General features: G+C 45.9%; 1 protein-coding gene across 11 annotated transcripts in view; it reads left to right on the top strand.

The window, feature by feature from the left end:
• TENM4 (teneurin transmembrane protein 4) overlaps positions 1-23,086 on the top strand; it is a 985,233-nt gene that overhangs the window by 889,634 nt on the left and 72,513 nt on the right. For all 11 annotated transcript variants that reach the window (XM_081062099.1, XM_081062105.1, XM_081062104.1 and 8 more), the window contains 2 exons: positions 3,168-3,384; positions 22,758-22,877. In XM_081062099.1, the coding sequence (XP_080918225.1) occupies positions 3,168-3,384; positions 22,758-22,877 (337 nt within the window). The remainder of the gene's footprint in view (positions 1-3,167; positions 3,385-22,757; positions 22,878-23,086) is intronic.

Here is a 23,086-nt window from a genome sequence, read left to right as displayed (position 1 = left end):
TTTTAAAAGGGAAAGAAACAAGAGGTGTGGGGAGACCCCCATATCCCAGAAGCAAGGACGAAGGTGAAAGCTAGAACAGTAGGTACTGGGATCCTGAAACGAGTCAGATAGCGCGGATCTCCAGGAGCCCATTGTCTGGAGAGGGAGACAGAGAGAAAATCAAAAGGAGAACTGACTCTGGGTGGTGAACACACAATGGGATTTATAGACGATGTAATACAGAATTGTACACCTGAAATCTATGTAAATTTACTAACAATTGTCACCCCAATAAATTTAATAAAAAAAAAAATTACAGTAGAGGGGAGATGACTGCTGTAATGGAAGAGCACAGAAGAATAATATTTCAGCGAAACTCATCAACTCATGTTTTCCGCTTAAGAAATAGTTCCTAAAAATCTCTTCAGGACTCAAAGAACCTTTCATATTTCACAAAGAACTGAGTTCAAATTCCTAGTCAGCTTCTTCCCTGACCGTGCAACCTTGACCAAGTTACTTTACCTTTATGATGAGCCTCCGGTCCCTTCTCTCCAAAATGAGGGGGATGGTGATGACAGTGGCGACGTCATAGAGTGGGGAAGACTCAGTGACACTTTCCTTGAGAACATTCCTAGTACAGCACGTAGCACAAGGCCTCGTGCTCAATAAATGGCAGCTGTGATACTGTCCTCCTCATCATCATTTAATGTAAATATTAGTAACAATAACAGTAATTCCTAGCTCACCTTCCCCAGGACTAGAGAACAGGAACCAGTTCTCCTAAGGTGCCACAGAGCAAAGTGTTTATAAAAAGGTAAAAGCCTGGCTTCCAGGAACTGCTTTGCTGGTAAACAAGAGCAGGCAAGAGCTAATAAAATTTCAAATTAGCCATGACTTTTCACGGCCCTTCAATTGTGCTAGCTGATTTAATGGTCAACGGCCCTGCTCGCTGGGATTGAATAATGGAGCATTTCTGCCGAGTTATGGATATGGCAGCTGAATCTGTCATGCTAACATCAATAGCAGAATGCAAATAACCCTCAGCTAGGGCTGTAATTGTGTGTTTAAGCGATGTCTGACAGGGCAGCACAAGAAATTACAATGGAGCCCGCCGACTGCAAGAGAAGACAGGTGCTTTGCTGGGCAATTAGTTGGTGACTCTGGGAGCTGGGACGGGAGCTACAAGTTAGGATTCAGGACAGTGCTGGGGTGACAGGAGGCCTGTCCGCCACCTCTCAGGATGAATCTGGCAGGTGAGCAGACGCACGACAAATGGCCCTTCACTTTAGTGAGCCTGTTCTAGGTTCAGGGTTGGGAAGAAAAAGTAACTACCCTTACTTCAGTACTTACTGTGTGTCAGGTACTCTGATAAATCTGGGGACATATTTATTTATGTAACACATACTTATGTGACGCTTTCTTTTATAATCCCCTCATAAGAGATGTGAGAAACTGAAGCCAGAGTTTAAGTAACTTGCCCACAGTCACACAGTAATGAGTTTCAGAGCCAGGATTTGACCCCAGACAGTCTGGCTCTGGAGTCCATACTCTTTTACCATTGTGCTGCCGTCAGGAAGCTATGAGGTCTTGGATACCATGCAGAAGTGAGCAAGAAAGACAAGGGATTTTTGTCCCTAATTTATTAAGGAAAATGTGCCTGGGCTCGCCTGACCCACTGGATTTCAGGGAGGTCAAGTAACTCGCCTGAGACCACAACACCCCTGAGGCAAGTAAGGAGTCGTTGGGGTGCTATCTGTGTGGGTGGGGCTTCCGTCTAGCCAATGCATATGCAGGACTCTGGCGGGCAGCATCTATGTGCAACCCCTGGAGATAGAAGTGAGGGAGGCATGTCCGTGATGAGACTGGGGCTCAAAGAGAGTAAACACAGGAGCTCAATCTGGAACTGGAACTTGCGTCTCTGAGGCTCAGTGATCCCCTGTCCTGCCATACTGTTTATTAAATTGAATGAAGGTAGCAGTTTTCTGCTTTTCTGGCCTGTCATTTGATTTTCCTCCCCTGATTCATTTGTCCATTCATTCAATTTTCATTCATTCATTTATTTAATGTTTTAAACACCTATAGTAAGTGCTGCGGATACAACAGAAATAGGCCCAGAGCAGGACCTATGCCCCCAGGGGGGCAGGGCAGTTTGCCCAAAGTCACACAGCTAATCAGCCGGAGAGGCAGAATTTAAACCCCCAGAGGAGCACAGGTCTTTAGACTGTTCTCTGTCTACAAAGCGCAGAGACTGTAACCCTGGGCTTTTCCTGTCCCCAGCTTTGGGTAGCACCCTCTAATCCCCAGGTTTGTTATCCATTTTAAGTTACTCTGTTGGGTGCCTGTGAAAGCACTTTGGAATAATAAGAGCCAAACTCTGTGGTCTGGTGGAATTTCTTTCTTTGCACTTTGGAAAGTGGCAACTCAGTCAGAGACTTAAAACCATCCAGTAAACTCAGAATGCCTCTCACAGCAGGCAGAGCCCGGTCTCCACATATTTACATGCAGCTGGGAGACAAACTGAGAACTTCAGTGCCTTCAAGATACTGCCTCGTCCTCACTCCCAGAGCCAGTCAATTTTTAGGCTTGATCGGTTTTACCTCTTAAATGTGGCTCAAAACCATCCACTTCTCTCAATCTGCACTGGTAGCACTCTAGTCTCAACAAGTATTATTTTTTCCCCTGTGCCACCTCAGCGACCACCCCGGCCCGTGGAGCCCCAGCTTCCACCCCCCACTTAAGACCTTTCAGTAGCTCGCATGGACCCTGAGGGAGGGTGAAATGCAAACTCCCTAAACCTGTTCCCCACCCAGAAGCACGGCACACATGCACCTGCCAACCTTGGCAGTCTCTTCCTGTGCTGTTCCCCTCACCACCTGAGTCCAGCTTTTGAATTTAGCAACTCAGATGTTCAATGTATTCTCTCACTTCTGGACCTTCATATATAGAATTCCTTCATAGCACATGTCCTACTGTACACGGACTCGTCTGTCTCTCCTACTAGACTAGGGGGTGGGACCAGATCTGAAGCACCTGGAGCTCCTTGGTGCCCAGCAAAGGCCTTGGCTTATGTCAGGCACTTAATAAAGGTTTTCAATGAGTGGAAACTAGAGAAGTGAATGAAGGCATGGTGGTCACCTGTGGCCGAGTGAACATGGCAACGTAAACCTGATGCTCTGTCACCCCTGTAGATGGCTTGGTGGACTGCATGGACCCTGACTGCTGCCTCCAGCCCCTCTGTCATGTCAACCCGCTGTGCCTGGGCTCCCCGGACCCACTGGACATCATCCAGGAGACACAGGCCCCTGTGTCCCAGCAGAACCTGCACTCCTTCTACGACCGCATCAAGTTCCTTGTGGGCAGGGACAGCACGCACATCATCCCTGGGGAGAACCCCTTTGATGGAGGGTGAGTCCAGTGGGCCCCATCTCTGGCCGTGGCTCTCTGAGGGAGGACGGAATGACTTCCGGGGCCGCGTTTGGGTGTGTGGGGGTGGGAGGAGGCCAGTAGTGGGCCTCGAAGGCTCTTGATGGAATGTCAGGGAGGCAGAGGAGCAGCCGCAGATACCCACATTTAGGAAATATGCTATCCTAGGCATTTGGAATTTTTATGAGCAAAGTTTTGTTGTTCCCGCTGGGTGATAGATGGAGAGAGTGAGAAATCAAAGGTCCAGGGGGAATCTTGGATCAATACCCACTTTGCAGTCGACTGTTACTGATTCTGCAGTCTCCAGATGAGCTGAAACGCTTTAACACTGTTCATCCTCAGAGCTGACGGCCAGAAGACTTGCTAAGCTGGGAGTGGGCTACCTCGGCTGGTGTCCCAGGCCATATGCCCATGCATTCTTTCACAAGTTTTCAACTGTGTCATCCATTGGACAGTTTTTTTCCTGAGGTCTACTCTCTGTCAGGTCCTGTGCTAGAATCACAGAAATGAGTAGAACACAGCCCCTGCTCATTGGTCACTCATCATCTATTACTAGGAGGACAAAAGGAGACAGTTCCAGTGTGATAGGCCCGAAATATGCCCCCAGGAGATTTGGGGAACACAGAGGAGGTGCTCTTGGGTAGGGGGAAGCCACGACTTAAGAACTGAGTCAAGATGAGAAATAGTTAGCTAAGCAACGGAGGGAAAGGGTGTTCCAAGGAGAGGAACTAGCCCGTGCAAAGTCCCAGAGGCATGAAAGGGCACGGGAGCCAGCAAAAGACTGCTCTCTATTCTCTGCTCCCCAGATCAGGGTCTGTGAACTAGGAAAAGGTATCCAAAAAGGAGGGATTTATAATAATCTCTCTGGAATGTTTTCCAATGTAGTGATGGCCCATGTATGCAGAGCTTTCTCTAAAAGTCAGCACAGTTCAACTGAGCAGTCACACATTGTGTCTCTGCCATGATCCTGATTTCTGTGCTGGAAGTTCCTGCCCTAAGTGGACAAACGGGTACTGCTGAGGGGTGGGAATGGTGAAGGACCTTCTCAGGTTCTGTTTAAAGGGGGAAGTCAGCACAGCTTAGTCATGGGTTGGGTCTGAGGGATGCTAGAGACAGGGATCTGCTGTTCAGATGCCTGGGTCGATGGTGGTGCCCTGAGAGTAGAGTAGAGCTGGGAGCAAGGATGACTTCCACCTGAGCACTGTAAGGACAAGGAAGGGACAGGCCTCAGTAGGACACCTCAGAGGAAATACCTATTTATAGTTGACATGTCATTCTGGAGCTCACTTGGAGGTTAGAGCTGGAGATCTTGATTTTTGAGCCATCAACAAACACGCAGGCATTGACACTATGAGAACACAAAAGTTCGCTCAAGGAGAATGAGTAAGGGGAGACAGGAACCTGAAAAGGAATGAGGGTAGCCACCCCAGTATGTGGTATTATCATCCCCAGTGTGTAATGGGACTCTAAGGAGAAGGCCTCGCTCCTGGGATATGACAGAGCCAGAGTCACACCAGGGACCATCGGACTCAGGGCCCATGATTTCCCTCCGCCCAGCCCTTCCTCACAGGAGCAATGACAGGATGGGGAAAGTGAAGTTGGGGGAAGTGCTCTGAGCCCAGCAAGAGGGTCACGCATGATATGAGTCTGTAAAAGGAAAAAACTTGAATCGTTTTACAAATGAAGGTACTTGATAGTCCAAACCCTTCAAATTACCCTGAGAATATTGAGAACCTCAGAGGTTAAATGACCTTCCTGCATTCACAGGCTAGTCAAGTGGCAGAGCCAGGAGCAGAAATAAAGTGAGGAAAACTCTTATTTGTTTTTCTTGGCCAGAAATGCTGCTTTTGTCTCTGGGGAGGAAGCTTCCTGCTCCCTTATTCAACTGTATGATTTTGTATGTATGCTTGTCGGCCTTCCCTTGGCATGAGGTCTTTTCATCAACTGGAGGTATAAATATTATTCCACCAAGGGGAATATTACTTGCTCAGCTTTTCTTTACTAGACCCATCATGAGATCTGATTGGGGCTATGGCTGGTTGGCTGCTAGTGTCTGTTCTGCTTAAGAAGTGCCCTTACCATGCCATCCTGATCAGTACCAGCAGGGACTATGTCCCGTGCATGTCCTCTGGTCACTTACCAAGCCTGCTGCTTATGTGCCATGAATCACTGAGGGACTTGCACAGGAATTTCAGCATTGTGACCCTAGTGGGTCTGACTTGCTTTCAGGAGGCTGTCAAGTGGGAAACTTGAGGAACTTGTACTGGGAGAAATGGACCTCTCGGCCAAAGGGAAAAGCATAGGCCTGGGAGTCAGGCCCATTGTGTTTCAGATCCTGGCTCCGCCACGACTGGCTGCATGGCTCCGGTCAAGTGGCTGAATGTGGCGAATATGTGAATGTCTGTCAACTCTCTAAACTGAGTGCTCCAGGAAAGAAGTGCATCTTACTCATTGTAGCACTCGTTTGCACAAGACAAATCTGCATATATATTCATATTGCCTTGAACAATGAGGAAATGGAAGGAAAGAGAGAGGGAGGGATGGAGGGAAGGATGGTGGGAGGGAAGATAGATGGATACCTTATTTTACTTAATTTTATACTGTGGAATCAGATTCCAGGGAGGTGAAATCATCTGCTAAAACTCACATTACAGATTACTAGCAGAAGCAGGAGTAGATGTCAGCTCCCAGATTATTGTTTACATATCCATCCCTTTCTGTTAAATTACAGATGCTTTCAAAGAAAAGACCACACAAGTCTCCAAACTCATAATATTGGACTATATAGTATTTGCTCTACAAAGGAATTGATAGTGGAAGTTTCCAAATGTTACTGTAAAAGTTCCTTTTACCTACCTAACATGTGCCTCAATCCTTGTGTCTCTGCTCCTTGCTGGTCTAGATTCAGATGAGACAGCTGTGCATCACTGCTGAGTGTCCCCACACAGATTTTATGTAAAACAAGCCAAGTGACTGGAAACCCGGAAAAAAGAGGCAGCAGATGCTTTTCTCTTTAGACTACCTCCTCGATAGTCCATGACCTTGATCTGGGCCAGTAACACAGTGTTTATTTGCACAGTTGGGATAAAGTGAAATCAGTTACCAAGTTTGGGTTGTTGCTTTCTTTCCTCTCACATGAAGGAAGGTTGAAGAATAGGAAGAGCCCGGAGTTTGAATCTGCTTGACCTCCCACTCGCTGGGTGTGACCTCCGGGAAATGATTTAACCTTTGTGCACCTGCTTCCAATTGTACACTGACAATAACAGCAACTATTCGTGAAAGCCACGGAAACTATTAACTGTAATAAAGCCCCTAGCGCAGGGCTTGGCAGTGAATGGTGGCCAGTGAATGGTGGCTTTCATGGCAGCGACCTCGCCTAATGAAAATATACAAGCTTTGGAATTAGAACTGGGTTTCAAGTCTGTTCCATCCGCTTTCTAGCTGGGTGACCTTGGGAAAATTCCTTAATTTCTCGGAGTTCCAAGTTCCTCATCTTCACGAGTGGGGTTGTAATGTCTAATTTTTCAGGGTTGCCATAAGAATTAAATGAAAAAACAAAACGTACAAAAAGTCTCAACCCAGTACTGGCCACACACACAAAAAATTTTGCTAATGATATGAGGATGGTGGTGATGTGGAAAAGAGCTTCCAAATCCACTTTCTTAATTGGAAGTGAAACTTGCCCTCCAGGAAAGTCCAGAAGCCTCCCAGGGAGGAAGCGGGTTTAGATTGTCAGCCCTTATTTGGGGAAGGGAAAAGGCAGCATTCTACCAGCCGGCTGTCAGCCGGGATCCCTGTTAGGGAGGAATCCGGTGGCACTTTTCCAGAGAGGGAGAGTTCTGATGGGCAGGCAGACTTGACTTGGTGCCTTTGTATAACAATAACAAAGCCGTGCCTGACAGAAAACCCCATATCCTCCTGCACCCTGTATGTTGCGCCACATTTCTTAGAGTCTGAATGGGAGTCCATTTAATAGGCTCCCAGAAGCAGGCTGTCAACCAGAAACCCCACAGCCTTTGTGAGCCCAGCAAGGAAAGGCAGCTCCTTCACTTTGCAGAGTCATGGCCGTGTGTCTAACTCAGGGAAGGGGGTTCCTTCTGCTTCTCTGCAGCACCCCAGCTGGTGCCAGAGGTACTGGCGCAGAGGTAGCCCTCAGGGAAGGATGGGCAGCAGCTCCCCAGGATGTGAGGGCCCAACCCAGCAGAGTGGGCTCTGGGCTCGGCTGGATCCCTTGGAGAAGAGCATAGAGCTTGACACAGAACTGAGGCAAAGTAGTGCCAGACGGACTTAGAGGGAGGAAGGTCGCCCTCAGGAAGCCTGTCTGGTTCAGCTGTGTCCCCAGATCCCAGGAGTCTGCCTGGCCCAGAGCAGGTGTTTAATACAGGTTTAATGAATATAGTAGCTCTATCTGACGACTTGCCCTCAAGTCCACATAAAGTGATGGAGGTGGTCTAAAGTCAGTCTAAAGTAGTAGGGGACATAGCAGGCTCAGAAACCACCATCACCAGATCAGGTGGCTCGAATCCCGTCTTTCTTTCCTGTCCTGGATGCCTGGACCCCACCTGCCTAGTGAAACACCTGTCCCTCACCTGGAGTCCTGGGGAGAATACAAAGCAGGGTGCCCTCTAGTGAGACTTGAGTGGGAGAGGAGGAGGAGGAGTCATTCAGCTCTATAGGTGGAAGAAGGATCCCCAAATGGATTGTCCATACAAGGAGCACAGATAACAGGACTTAGTCTGTGGAGCTTAGGATCAGACAGCTGGGAAAGGGAGGGCAGCATGGGATGTTCCCTCCTGAAAGAACACTCGAGGCAGCTCTTCTTATTATATATACAACTTGGTTTGTATCTATTCTCTTGGGAAGGACTGACTGGGTTAAAAGGGCTGGACATAGGGAAGACACGTTATTTCGGTGAATAGTTGTGGCTTGCTGGTGTGAGACAGGTTAGCAGACTATAGGAAGAGGTTCTGACCAAAGAACCACCCACCCCCACGTTATCTGAATATCGGTTCAGAATATGTTTGAGGACCCTGCCTTGGTGAGGGAAATAATGTGATGTTGTCAAGTCTTGCTGGGCTCCCTGAAGCCTAGTAGATTATGAGCTCATTAATAGGATGAGAGCAGATTATTACAGAAGTCAGCAGACGGGACACACTGAGCCCAAAGAGAAAAGACTCAAGGAGTCAGGGGGACTTTAGAAAAAGGAGGGATCGGTGACCGCAGCATCCATCCCAAAGGAGGCAGAGGATCATGTCCTACAGAGAGGGTCACATCCTATGGAGAAGAGAGATTGGCTAAGTTCAGAGAGGGACAGAGGTGCCCACAAAACACAAGCGCTATTTGGTAAATTTTGATCAGCACCTCCCCTGCACTAGGCCTGCAAGAAGATATGCCTCTGTACCCCATTATGCTATGGGCTCTGTGGTGTCCCAGGCCCTGCCAATCATCGGACCCCTAATGCCTAGCATAGGGGTTGGCACAGATTAAACGACAACGAATGGTAGAATGAGTCAGTGAGCCAGCCTGTCAGCCACAGCTGAATGTCTGAAAAGACGTGGAGACACAGTGTTCTGAGAGTTCAAGGCAGGGCCTCGTCTCTGAGTCCACACCATAGGGCCTGCAACCAGTGCCTCTGTTCCTGCAGCACCTGGCACAGCACCTCGGGGGATGGGTAATCACTTTATGAGGGGTTTAAATGTCTAACTATTACATGGCCTTGTATACGCAGAGTAGGCAACAGTAGGTTTGTTTTTGAAAAATGAATGAGCAAACCAACAAATGAACGAATGAATGAAGATTTCTGGTAGGAGATGGCCTTTGGCCTGAGACAGACATTTCAGTGAGGAAGATTGGCCGTTGAACCATTATTTATCCCACTTCAGGTCACAACAGCCCATTAGTGCATCAAGAAATCAATTTAGTGTGTAGAAGCTATTTTTTTAAATAGAAGTAAATTTAAATGGAATTGGGTACAATGGAATGGAAAATATCAGTGAAACACCATTAAAAGGATATGTATTTCAGGAAACTGTGTGTGTGTGTGTGTGTGTGTGTGTGTGTGTGTGTGTGTGGCGCACGCGCCACGCTACTGAATAGGCTGTGTTGCTTAGTAGGGGTTTCAGTTGAGCCGTATTTAACAATGCATTCTCCTAGGAGGAACGAGCATGATTTTCCAGGATAATCAGAGAATGGAGACAATTGCAGTGTGGCTGGAACATAATTATGGTGATATTAGTTTACAAATCAAAAGTCAACAAGGGTGATAGATGGGAATGGGGTTTGGGGGCAGGGTGAAAAAGGTGAAATATAGTCACGGGATATGGAGAACAGCATAGTGAAGACAGTCGATGGTATTATAACAGCTATATAAGATGTCAGAGGGGTAGTAGCTTGGGGGATGGGTTATCACTTTACAAGGGGTTTAAATGTCTAACTATTACTTTGCTTTGTACACTTGAAACTAATTCGAAAAGTTGAAAAATAAAAGTCAACAGACATGCTCTAACATTTGAAATAAGGATGGTATATGATTCTGGTGTGCAGGGTGGGGAGCAGATGAGAGAAGGAAGAACATAAAGGACCACAAGGCCAGAAAGGTGGTTTGGGGCAGGAACTGAGAAAGATTGGCCCATTGCCTGTTCACTAGCCAGATGAGAGCATTTCATCTCCATTAGGACTTAAAACTGGCTATAAACAGAAGGGAAATAACCTTGATGTCATGTAAGTCTTCAGAATTTCTTGCAGATCCTTTATAAAGGCACAAAGTTTCCTGGAGTTTTAAAAGCCAAAGTTTACAAAAGGAAATAATCATGGAAAAGAGGGAGGAAAGATCATGTATGCAATATAATTTTTTCATCAGCCCACTGCAGATCGACAGCCATATATACGAGTGTCGGTCGCAGAGCAGTTACAGCAAAGCATTTGCTTGCCATGCTACCCGCCCACACTGCCCGAGGCCTAACATAGCCCTCACATAGTCCTCAGAGAGGCTGAGCAGTAGAGATCATCTAATGGAGTTCAAATAAACACCAGCTTCCTGACAGCTGGCCTCTGAGCGAATTTATTATTGAATTCTACTCCTGCGTTTTCAGAACAAGCTGAGCTGACAGGCTACCCCATCAGTGTAAAAGGGTTGGGGGTTGGGGGGACAGAAAGAAAGACAATGATAAATTACCCTGATGGAAGATGGAAGAAGGTAAAGATCCTGCTTCCTCCAAAATGTCAACCATCATATATTATTCATGTTGGTTTTTAAAAAATCCCTCCCCACATTGAAATGAATGTTTACGATGATAAAGCAACTAGGTGAGTGTAATTCAGGATGCAGGCAGCAACCTCTCTCATCACCCTGATGAGCAGCTAACAACTCCTTTTCTGCCACTTGAGCTTGTTCCTAGCTGTCCATCACAGGCAGCACTAGCACAGGCTGCTGCTGTGCTGAAGCTGGAACCACTCGGGGTTGAGCGGGGGAAGAGAGCCTGCGTTCAAGTCCTTGGGCAAGTGAAAGCAAGTGACCTTGGGCGAGCGAGGCTCAATTTCCTCACCTGTAATGTGGGCTTACTAATTCCCATGCTGCCGCTTGTTTGGAAGATTAAATGAGATAAAATACCCAGAAGCCCAATGGCTGGCACACAGCACGCATTTAGTAATCGCACCTAGCTTTTGCCAAGGGTGTTCTCTGTATCGGGCATTGTTTGAAATGCTTTGTAAGTTTCATAAGTAGTGACACCTTTACATCTCCCCCAAACCAGATGACCTAGGGACTTCATCATCCTTGTCTTACAGATATGAAACTAAGCCACAGAGAAGTTGAGTCACCCGGCCAAAGGACGTAGGGCTTGTAAGTGGCAGAGCCAGCATTTGAAGCCAAGCCAACTGGCCCTAGATCCCACGTGCAGAGTCTGTTCTTCTCTGCTAGGTCTTTTTCTATTCCATCTCTGCATCTTCAGTCTGGAAATCTACACAGCATGGTGCTACTACAACTCTCTAAACAGCCCTAGTTGGCCCTGACTTTCCATCTCAGACTGCACAACAGAGAGAAAAGCTGATGTGCAGTAGGTCTTACTGCTCGAGCCCTGGCCTCCGAGGCAGGTCCTGAGCCTAGGGTTGGATCCTAGCTCTGCCCTTTGCTAGCTGTGTGACCTTGGGCAAATCTCATAATCACATCTGTCATACAATAACCCATACCTCATGGGGGATGTCTGCGAATAAATGAGATCGAAAACACTTATGTGTCAGGGGGGTAAGCATTTAATAAGTGCCAGTAGCTGTTATCACTAATAGCAAGAGGCAGTGTTAGCATTCGCAATGGCACTTCTTTTGGTATAACAGTTAAGTTCGCAAACACATCCTAGGAAAAGTGCTACATACCTCATTGCTGAATATCACTACGGTCACCTTCCAAGTCCTCCCCTTGGGAAGCTGTCCACTTACACCAGCACCTAATCTACCCTTCAAGGCAAGTTTGAAACTCTTTTTCTGGAATGGCCATCAGAGCTGTCATCGTATTACCCTTGATGTCCTGAATATCATCAAAATGTCTTCCTTTCAATAGTTCCTTTATCTTCAGGTAAAGAAAGAAGTCGCTGGGGGCCAGATCAGGAGTAGGGAGGGTGTCCCAACACAGTTATTTGTTTACTGGCTAAAAACTCCCTCACAAGCAGTGCCATGTCAGCTGGTGCGTTGTCGTGATGCAAGAGCCATGAATTGTTGGCAAAAAGTTCAGGTCGTCTACCTGTTTCACGCAGCCTTTTCAGCACTTCCAAAGAGTAAACTTGGTTAACTGTTTGTCCAGTTGGTTCAAATTCATAATGAATAATCCCTCTGATATCAAAAAAGGTTAGTAACATTGTTGCAACAAGTTCACGCACTTCATTGTAGGTTTTAGTGTCACCATGAGAAGGAAAATGAGGATCTTAGCCTGAAGCATTAGTGTGGTTATATCATTGACCCAAGTCTCCTAGCACCATGGCCAGCAGAGGCGAGTGGACCTTTGAGGTCATCTGCCCTTTGTGGTAGAAGAGGAAACTTTAACTCAGAGAAAGCACTTGGCCTAGCAAGGTAGTAGCAGAGCCTGAGTCGTGGAGAGCTGGAGTCCTAAGTGAAGGCTCTCCATCAGTACTTCCAGTGTTCACAAGTCAGGGACTTCCTGCCTTTCCATCTAACACTGGTAAAGTTCAAGCAATAAGAAGTTAAAATACTGGAGAGCCGTACATCACGTTACTCATGTTGTCCTCACTGGCGAGCACTGTCTGAGGACTTGCGAAACCCCGGTGCCGTGAGTCTACCCGGTCCTCCAAGTCCATTCCTGGAGGCATCAAGGTGGGCTGTAAGCGAACTCCACAGCGAGAGGCAGTGGTACAGACAGACCTCTGGGCGGTAGGCAGAGGAGAGAGCTCAGTCTGCCTGCCTCTGCCTCCTCCTCTTCTTCCCATGGTCGAGCCGTGTGACTCTACCTTCTGGGTCTAACCTGCAGGCCTCTAGTATATGTGCTGCCGAAGCGAGCATGCCTGCAGGCCTCTAGAACCAACCCCAATCTGAAGAGAAGGCCTTAGAGCAACGCTTCCTCCTCAGCCTCAAGTCCTTCAACTTTTCCTCTGTCTGACCCTTTTCTTGCCAGCTCTGTCAAATGGATTTCTGTCTTGTTCTAGAATCCCAACCTCACTCTCTGTGCCTAAATTCCTGATATAAGTAGCCGTGTGCCCCTGCCACCCAAGGACTCAAGCTTGCCTTGTCTTGCTAGGCTCCTACCCCTCCCACATCTGGGTCTGGAGCTCCATCCCTGCTCTTCTTAGGAACCTGGGCATGATTACCTGGTAACACATGGAATGTACACGTCCGGTTGCCCTGGGAGCTCCCTCACCATGCCTGCCCCCATCTGATCCGTCTCCCTGTCCCTTGAATGACTGTTTCCCTTAAATGCCAGCTGTCTATTGCTTCACACCTCAGATTTGCCTGCTGAGCTGGACTTTCGGCAGTCCTCTTTCTGTGTCTCTGCCCAGGAGCAACCCCTACCCTGGGAAGTGGATCTAATTATATCTATCCAAGTCTCTCCTTTCCAGGTAAAGCAGAACCTGTCCTATGCTCTGACAGGAAGACAGGACACCCAGTCGTGGAATAAACTTGTCCACTGAGAAACTGTGTCTGGAGTCATATTTAGCAGAGCTGCTTTGAGTTTTGCTAATAATACAAATCATCTCCTGAGAAGTCTTCTTAGAAGTAGGCCTCTAGCTACATAGCATAGAACAGCCTATCTAGACATGTATTAGGTTGCTGCAAAAGTAATTGCGGTTTAAAAGGTTAAAAATAATTGCAAAAACAGCAATTACTTTTGCACCAATGTAATACTATACCTTCCATGTCCCAGGCACATTGACAGTCTTTCCGGGCCATGTCCCCCAGACCTGGCCAACCCTATTACCTGGGGTCCAAAATGATCTCTGCCCACCATCCTCTCTCAGTTCTGCTTCTGCTTTGCCATAACCAGTGGGCTCACGTCTCTAGAAATAAAGGGTTATGAACAGTCAAGGGCTCTGTTCTTGTGTGCACCTTTGTCAGATAGCAGAAAATATTCCAGAGAATTCCTGTGGGAGAGGACTCAGGCCAGCGCATAGCATTGAGCAGCCAGGTTGCCCACAGACTTGGGTCATCAGAACCTGGGAGCAGATGTTGCCTGAGTGTCTGAAGGAACTCAATAGCCACATAAAGCTAGGTCACAGAACGGTGACCTGGTCTCTGCAGGAGGCACAGCTCAGGGCCTAGTGTGTACTGGGCCATCTTGTCATTGGATGCCCTCAGGTGGTATCAGGGCACCATAGCAGACCTGTTGGTGCCCCAGCCTTGACGGGTGATGGAGCAGAGGCTCCACTGATCTCTAGAGATCGCGTAACTCACCTGAAATGAGAAGCTTGGACGCAGTCATCCCAAGGACCCTTCTAGCTTAAAAATTAAACTTCTCCTATTGATCTGAAGAAGTCTGTGGGTTTCTTCCTCCCTTTCCCCAGACAAACACAAAACTGTCCAGGAGGAAAAGCGTTTTTGTCATGAGCTGGAGTACTTCCCTGTGATGTTTATTCCACATACCCAGCAAGTGATCCGGAAGCCTCTGGTGGAGTCCAAAGTGAGCCTAATTCTAAATGGGAGCACAGAAGTCAGGGTTCTTGGGCAGGGCCTAACTGTGGGAATGTTTGTATGGTCTACTGCAATGAATTGGTAGCCAGCTCCCCTTTTTATCCCAGGCTAGCTTTGGGTCCAGATACAAGGATTTTTTTAAAAGTCAAATTATATTCACTCCAGAATATGAGTTCCTCAGACATAGGGAATGTGTCTCATTTACTGTTAGTTACTTCACTGCTTAGAACACAATGGGAAATAAAACAGAAACTGCAGGCGCTGCCCTCCTATAGTTCCCATAAGTAAATAAGAAAATGGATGAATAAATATGTCCTACCCCCCAGCATTGTGTGTGGCACATAGTAGGTGTTCAATTAAGAGTTCCAGTAACTGAACCCTGTTGTCATTTACCAGGCCTTTGTCTGTGTTTCGCTTCCTTCAACCCATCTATATCTGTTTCTGTCATCATCTTCATTCATGTATGTGATATGTATTTCTTTGCTCCACATTTCTTCAGCGCTTACTATAAACTTACTCCTGTGCTAAGCACTGGAGTTACAGAGATGAAAAGGACATGGTCATTACCCTCAAAGAACTCATAATCTAGAAAAGAAGATGGGGTGTTTGAAGTCCTGATTACACTTTAGTGGGATGAGTACACTGTGCTGTGTTTGGCAAAGAAGGAAGTGACTTCTTTGTACAGGCGAAACCAAGAGAAGCTTCCCTGAGGGTTGGCCTTAAAGGATGATTAGTAGAAGTGGAGAGGAAAACATTCAAGCAGATGAGAGCATAGACAAAGGCAGGGAGCCATGGAAATGCATGCCAAGGCAAGGCTATGAGAAGTAATTTAACATGGCAGCAGCACAGAATGTGAGAATGGAAAACAGGACGTCATCCTGAAGAGGCAGACAGGGGCCAGATCCTGAAGGGGCTCATATGCCAAGGTGAAAAGTTTCGACTTTGTCTGGAAGCAATGGGTACTACAGAAAATGGCCTGTATGGCACAGAGTTACCGATGATGTGGTAAAAAGAACCATGATAAAGTTTAGAGAGTTGGGAATCTTGGATTTGCAGGGTGCCCTGAGAGAACATCTCCCTGCCCTCCAATAAATCAGGAGCATTACAAGTTAAGTGATTACATCAATATCTGTTTGTTTGGGCCTGTGGTGATTGAAAGACATGCATAGTAAACATAGGAAGAGCTTTGAAATAAGTTACAAAGAATGAAGCACAACTAGAAGTTGGCTTTTGAATATAATCACGTATAGCATATTAGAGTTTATTTCATAAAAAGAAATCACAGACACACACCATTGTAATTCTAGTGCAGTGCAGTGGTCCTGAGATGAGTGTCCAATGTGGTTCAGGAAGTACAAGAAGAAAATATTATAACGTCTATAGATATTTACTCTTTATCTTAGAAAAATAAGGGGGAAAAAATGTATGTTTACCTTTATGGAATTCTGAGTTTTCACTAATTTTCTCCATTGGTCCAATGTTTGTGGGCTACACGTCTGGACCAGTCCATGAGGTATTCTGAGGGAGATGGTGTCTGCTCCTTAGAGAGATAGGTGGTGGACCTTTCCTGGTTTATTCTAGTGTATTACAACATGACTGCAGTGTGTGTGTGTGTGTGTGTGTGTGTGTGTGTGTACACATGCGTGCATGTGTGTATAAAATCTAGTTGTTTTAACCAAACTTACGTATAAAATAGTCCAGTAGCATAAAAAGATTCTTGCAAAGTAACTACAGATCAAAGATTATACAGTGCAAATACAAGGAAATAAGAAAATGGCAGAGCTGAGACTTCTAGTACAAAGTCTTCCTCAACTCCACTATGAAGTTAAAAACAATGATGGTTATTCTCATCAGATCTAACGAAAAGGTAACCAAGAGAATCAAGTTTCAAGAATCTAACAAAAAATTTACCAAAAGATTCAAAATTATCAAGAAGACGCCTATTAGAAATATGCATTTTTATCCATTAAACAAACCTTGCACCAAATCTAATATTATGCTTTGCAGTAGAAGCTCGTGATGGTAGCACGTGTCGAATTTATTAGTAAATATAAATAAATTCAAGGAGCCTGCTCAAAAATGTTTACAGAAAGGGTGTGTAATCAAAAAGTTTTAAGAGCCCTGCTCTGATGACGTTAACTCTGATTTTTGAGGCAGCTAAAACGTAGTCAGATTTCCAATTATTTGGGTGTGTATCTGTGTCAGATGGTAAGCAGTTTGAGAGGTGAAGTGACTTCCTCAGTTCTTGTGGATGATGAATGATGGGTCTTTAATTTGAATCCTGACTCCCTAGCAACTCTTGTGAGAATGGGCAAGTCCATTCCCTATCTAGACTTTATTTTCGCACCTCTACAATGAAAAGTTTGATAGAGATGATCCGGAAGTTCTCTTTTAACATGTCATATGAATGGGTTTCCAAGAACATGTATTTAGGTGGAAGGGGTCAGGCTAGAAAAGCTGATTAAGGAAACTGAGGCAAAGTACTAAGATGGAAAGCTAGAAAGGGAGAGTGGTTGAGCAGCCCATGTGGCTGGGCTGGAAAGAAGGTCTTGGAGGTGCAGAGCATACTGTTTCAAATTTTCACTGGGAACCCCCTTGATGGGGGTAGTTTGACAGGCCATTCGCTCATGATGATAGCCCGTGTGTACAATTTATTAGTAAATATAAATACATCTAAGGAACCAGCTCAAAGATGTTTACAGAAAGGGTGGGCTTCTTATTTGGGCCCAAATAAGGTTCTTACAAGATGTTGCATAAAGTGTAGTAGATGCTGGGAAGATCCCCAGTCAATCAGCATGCGTTAGCAGAAAACACTTTAAGGTTTGGTACAAGTCAGGCATATAAATATGTTTACAACACGGAATGCAACGGAATGATTTGCATGAATAATAGTGGCTTAGGGTAGCAAACACTTTAAAGCAGAGAAAGGCTAAAGTTACTTTTCACAGCCTAGATCCCAAATGATTATTCCAATCTCCTGAATACCAGTTTCATTCTGTTTTCATTTAATAACAAAAAAAGTTAAAGCTGCAGTTTTTCTCCCTTCACTTTCCTTTATTGGCTTGTATAATATACATTGAATAACAAGCCTTACTTTCTGGCATTCATTTTTTAAAGTTTTCAAAAATGCGGTACAGATGAGGAGGCTACAGAATCAGAGTAGGAAGGCTGCGAGCTGAGGTGGGGCGGGTCCTCCAAGGGAAGGAACCGAGCTGTGCCGTGCAGCTTGGGCGAACCAACTGGAAAGGCCCAGCCCCTCTAGCCCTCAGTTTCCTAGCCATAACTCTTGTCAAGGTCAAGTAGCTTAGAGTTCTCTGGCATCACCTTCATTTATAGAAACACATCAGTTCTTTATTCAGTCACTAAATAATTTATCAAGAGCTTACTCTGTGCCTTGCACCCAAATTCTAGGGCAAACCCTTGTTTTGGTGGAGGCTTTCTTTTGCCCACTCAGAAATAAGCGACAACCATGCTCAATGCTAGGAATACAACAAGGAGTAAGATGTGTTCCCTGACTTCAAGGAACTCAGTCTGCCGAGGGGAAGAGATGGCCCGATATGTGACAGCATTCAGAAGGGTAGGAGTGCTGCGGTACCATTTGGTAAATGCTCCAGGTGGGTGCTGAGGGTAAGGAGGCAATTGTCAAGTGAACAGGACAAGTAGAAGTTTCCAGAAAGAGGGAACAATTCAGGGATAAGTATAAGCATTGTCCTTGTCCTGTTCACCATTAAGATTCTAAAGCGTGTAGTAGGGCGACTTGAGCTGGATTGGGTAGCACCAGATTAAAACCATTATACGTTCTTTAACATGGTTGGATTCCATTTTACATCCAGTTGGGAAGAACTTCAGCCTGTGTGGGCAGATGAGAGAATGGAGGTCCAGAGGTCAGATGACTCTCCAAGGTCATAGAGTTGTTTAGCAGAGTCAAAACTAGGAACTGACTCCCCGCCCAGGGCAATTTTCGCCACCCCTACCACATCTCCCTGACTTACAGTTGAGATTCGTGTCTTATTTGCTTGATTCTGTTTCACAGTGGTTTTGTCTTGCTCCCAAACCCGGCCGCTGTCCTCAGGAAACAATCAGGCAGATCTCTCCCCTCATTGGTGTCAGCAAGGGCTCCTCAGGCAGGCCCTAAGAATATGATTGGACTGACGCCAGCATGTTTGACGCCCCTCTTGGCCTGGCACGAGCACTCCTTCCTGGCAGAGTTCACCCAGCCTAATTGCTTGTTTTGTATCCCAGCTGCCTGACATATGCCAAACCCATGTGTTGACTCACTGGTGTCAGAGACAACTACACTCGGGCATTTCAAATTGGCTTTGGTGAGCTCCAGCAAGCAATCGGGGGCTGTGATTCATGCATTTCTATAACCTCAGCACCTAACACAGTGCCTAGCTTGAAGCTCAGCAGTGCTTAATTAAATTACTTATTTTTAAATTCAATTAAAGTGAATTTTTGTGATTGAAGGTACATAAGACAGCAGTAAGGGTAAGGACCTGGAAGGAAGGTGTCCTAACTCTGAGTGTCACCTCAGCCAAGTGAGTTCTTTGCTCTATGACCTTGAGCACGTCTTTTCTCTCTGAGTTTCAGTGACTTGATCATTGTTCGCCTGACAAAGTCTCAGGAAGCACTACCGCATGCTTGTCATAGCCCCTGGAGATGTGGTCCCAACCCTCCTCTGGCTCACATGGAAGTATGTGAGACTGCTATGTAACTGTGAATGATATAATTACATGGCAATCACAGTCATGAAGAGATGCATGGAAAATTTGGAGGAGCCTAGAGGAGGGGTGATTAATTGTGCCAGGAAAATGTGGTAACAGCTTCACTGAGGTGATAACGGCTTACATGGGACTCTGAGGATGAGGAGAAAACAATACCCCAAAACTCCATTATATGAAGACAGTGACCAAGGAAAAACAAAACGCATCAAATATAGGACAGGTGATAAGATCATACGAGCCTGCTGGGAAGCCACGTTGGTGATGGTGATTCCTCTGTTCGTGATTCCTCATCAAGGTGAGCTTCCACTGTGGAAGTTCACAGTCAACGCAGCAACTGTTTCTTAGCTATAGTGACCCTTAGTGTGGGGTCAGTGTTACAGGGCTCTACAGAAGCTGGCTCATACCCGCTCACAAGAACTGATTATTGGGGATTCCGCAAGCTAATTTTTAAACACACTATTATTCATTGAATTACATAAAATTAAAGTTAATTATATTAAAAACAAAGACAATCATCACAACTCATCCCTTCCTAGTTATTTTACTGTATTGTACTATCCTCTTGGCTCTGGAGTTTACTTAGGACTGTTGTATCTCTGTGGTGGAAATACTATAGAACGCTTTCCAGCTCTGGGTTCAGTGACATCTTATTGGTAGCATGAAATTGGCCATGGTGGAAGTATTTACACCACAGAAATAGGCAAATACTACAAATTAAAGCTATTTTGGTTTTGGTTTTGGTTTTGTTTTTTTTGAAAGCCAATTCTTAAATATTTAGCAGTACACTGCTGGCGGTATCCATGAAATCAATGGATGAAGAAAGAAAGCGTTCGGAAGCCCAATACTCGGGCCTTTTCCAACCTCCCTGGACAAAAACACGTGGCAGGAGACATATTTCAGCAGCCTCCACAAAACAGACTTCCCCATCTCCTTTGTCCCAGGGAAGACTTTATGTTAAACTGGGTTTTCTTGACAACTGAAAATCATGGTCAAACAGAAGGAGGATGGAAGTGTTTTTCTCCAGGACTTAATTCCAGAGCCAAATGCCTGGTTTGGCAACAGGTCTCTGTGGCCTACAGGGGCACAGAGTCAACTTAATCTTCTCCAGAATCCAAAGCAATCCACAGGAGCCTGGGCTACAATTACATGTGCTCAGGCTTGCTGAAGGGGAGGCCACATGATAGCCAAATGGTGCTGATTTTAATGTTTCCCAATTATCAGGGAATCCCCAAAGAGAGATAAATCAGAGGAGGCTGGCTCACATATGTGTGAGGGGCAGCAGTCAGCGCAGCCCCCAAAAGGAAACCATTCCTGGAAGGCTGGTTATTGTCCAGGCAGAATCTGAAGACACGTATGTCAGAAGAAGGCTGGAGCGTGGCCAGCACAGGGAGATGAGATCTGTTAGTAATCCTCTGGAAGGACAAAGTTCCAGCAATAAGAAATTCAATTTTCCTCCATGAAAGAAAGCAGCTCTCAGTACCCGCTGAATACAATTGATGGAATAAATCTTTCCCATTAGTGGAGAGATAATTTCACATAAATATATTGGGAGACCTTCAGAGCAGGACTGAGAGTCTTTGCTGAGTCTCACTGGCTTAACTGTTTGCCATGTAATTGCATTTAGACCAAGGGCCTCGGAAGGAAACCACTGACTAAATTAGCATTAACCAGATTGTGTGTAGTGAGGTGAGGTGGGGTGGGGTGGGGTGGGGTGGCTGGGGGTGGTAGCTTGATGCATTGTGGGTAGTTGTTCTTGCTTTTAGAAAGGACAAGCTGACAACTAGAGAGACCAGCTGCTTACAAGCCTGGTGTTAATTGCTTTTCTCATCAAACAAAGGAAAGTTTATCACTGTAAGAAGGTAGAGTTGTGACCGCCTAATAAAGCTGAGGCTGAGTTTGAGATCTTTTTTTTTATGAATGTCCACACCCTCATCAGTAGCTGTGCCCTAGGCCAGAAAACAAGCCTTCTGAACCAGGTGAATGGAGAAAGTTGTCTGGACAGCACCTCCTGATTTGTCTTGTCCAGCAGGGCTGTCTCCCCAGTGCCCTGGTCCTTTAGGGCACTGACCCCAGTGAGCGCCTTCATTTCCACCCATTGGCAGTGGTAGATTGGTCTAGAATTGGGCCCAGCGTTGTGAGGCTTGGATTCAAGGCCTGCCTCTGCCATCACCTCCATGTGTGGCTTGGGGCAAATAACATAATCTCTGTGGACCTCAGTTTCCTCTTCTTTCACTAACTCAGTAATTTTTTTTTCCAACTGGCTTTTTTTCTGCTTCTCCAGGGGCTAAGACTCCACAGCGTTGCCTTCAGAATCACCCCAAGAGGAGAGGGGGCCCCCACCTCTGCTTCTTCTAGAGCTGATCTTGTTTGTTTTCCACTTTGGGGTCCTTATAAAATGTCATCTGCTAAAAATGGTCTGTTTCTGAAATACTGGAAAAACTATCATTTTCAGTAACCTCTAATCATCCCACTTACTTACTCAAGCCACCATTTTTTTAAAAGCAATGACCTAGTAGTACTTGTTAGGCATTTCCAGGCACTACAGAGAAAGAAAGAAATAGACCTTGACCCTGCCCTCAAAGAGCTCGTGATGTAGTGGAGAAGAGACTCTCTAGTGCATTGTTGTAGGGCATCAAGGTGATTGTGTCAGGTTTGGGAAGAGTTCTTATTGGGGGTATCAAGAAAGGCTTCAAGGAAGAGGTGTCATTGGAAGCTGTGTCTTAAAGGATGAGAATGTTGAGAAGGATACAGGAGTGACATTTGAGGCAGATGGAAGAACATTGCACAGACACAGAGGCTTTAAACAACATTTGCCTGGCAAGTTTGGGAAAAGCAGATGGTTAGTTGTCTGGAACATAGAGGAAGGTGGGAGAGGGGAGACTGGGAGAGGTGACAGGTTTCGGAACCCACTCCAAGGGGATGATGCTATAGCATCTGCCTTCTCCTCTTTCCAGTGCCAGATGAGAAGTACCCTCTATCCTGTTCACTTTCTTGTATGTCCACTTCCAGTGATACTGTTAGTCACACCACTGCCCTTTATGGATCTTACTCTGTACTAGGATGAAAAATCAGAGGCTCATTGAACCATCATATACTTGTGCAAGTTTAGAGAGCTAGAACGTGGCAAAGCTGGGATTTGAACCCAAGTCACGTGACTCCAAATTCACACACTCACACACACATCACTACACTGTCTAGCCCTCTCAGATCAGCTTTATCTCCTTATGGCATAATATAGTATCCTGAGGAAATAAGCTCTGAGTGAGATATCTGAAAACATGTCTTAATAATAATTCATTAGAGAACACTTTGGTGCCTTAAATTGTGATAATATGAAAAAAAGATTATTGTTCATGTTGAGTGAATACCATGAGACCCTAGGTACCAAGACTGTCTGAATGACCTGCCTTCTGTCTTCTGACCTTCTCGGAGTCAGGGGGATCCCTGCCAGCCAGGGTTCTGAGCATGAAAAGTAGATAATATTCTCTTCTCTGCCCATAGGCACGCATGTGTCATTCGTGGCCAAGTGATGACATCAGATGGGACCCCGCTGGTTGGTGTGAACATCAGTTTCGTCAGTAACCCTCTCTTTGGATACACGATCAGCAGGCATGATGGCAGGTAGGAGACCTTTTGAGGACCAGGGTTGGAGAAGGCCCTGCATTTATGGGCTTACCACATAGCTGCTGCTGGAAGGACAGCGTGAAAAGAGGATGGGACCTGGGTTCAGACGACCTGAATTCAGAGACCCAGCTCTGCAACTCACTAGCTGTGTGACCTTGTGTCTCACTCTGGCCTAAGTCCCTTTGATATAAATTAAGCAGTTTCTT

The sequence above is a fragment of the Rhinolophus hipposideros genome, assembly GCF_964194185.1.
Source record: "Rhinolophus hipposideros genome assembly, chromosome: 10".
Classification (NCBI taxonomy): Eukaryota; Metazoa; Chordata; class Mammalia; order Chiroptera; family Rhinolophidae; genus Rhinolophus; species Rhinolophus hipposideros.
Note: the sequence above shows the minus strand (reverse complement) of the source record. Positions and strands in the feature narration are given on the sequence as shown.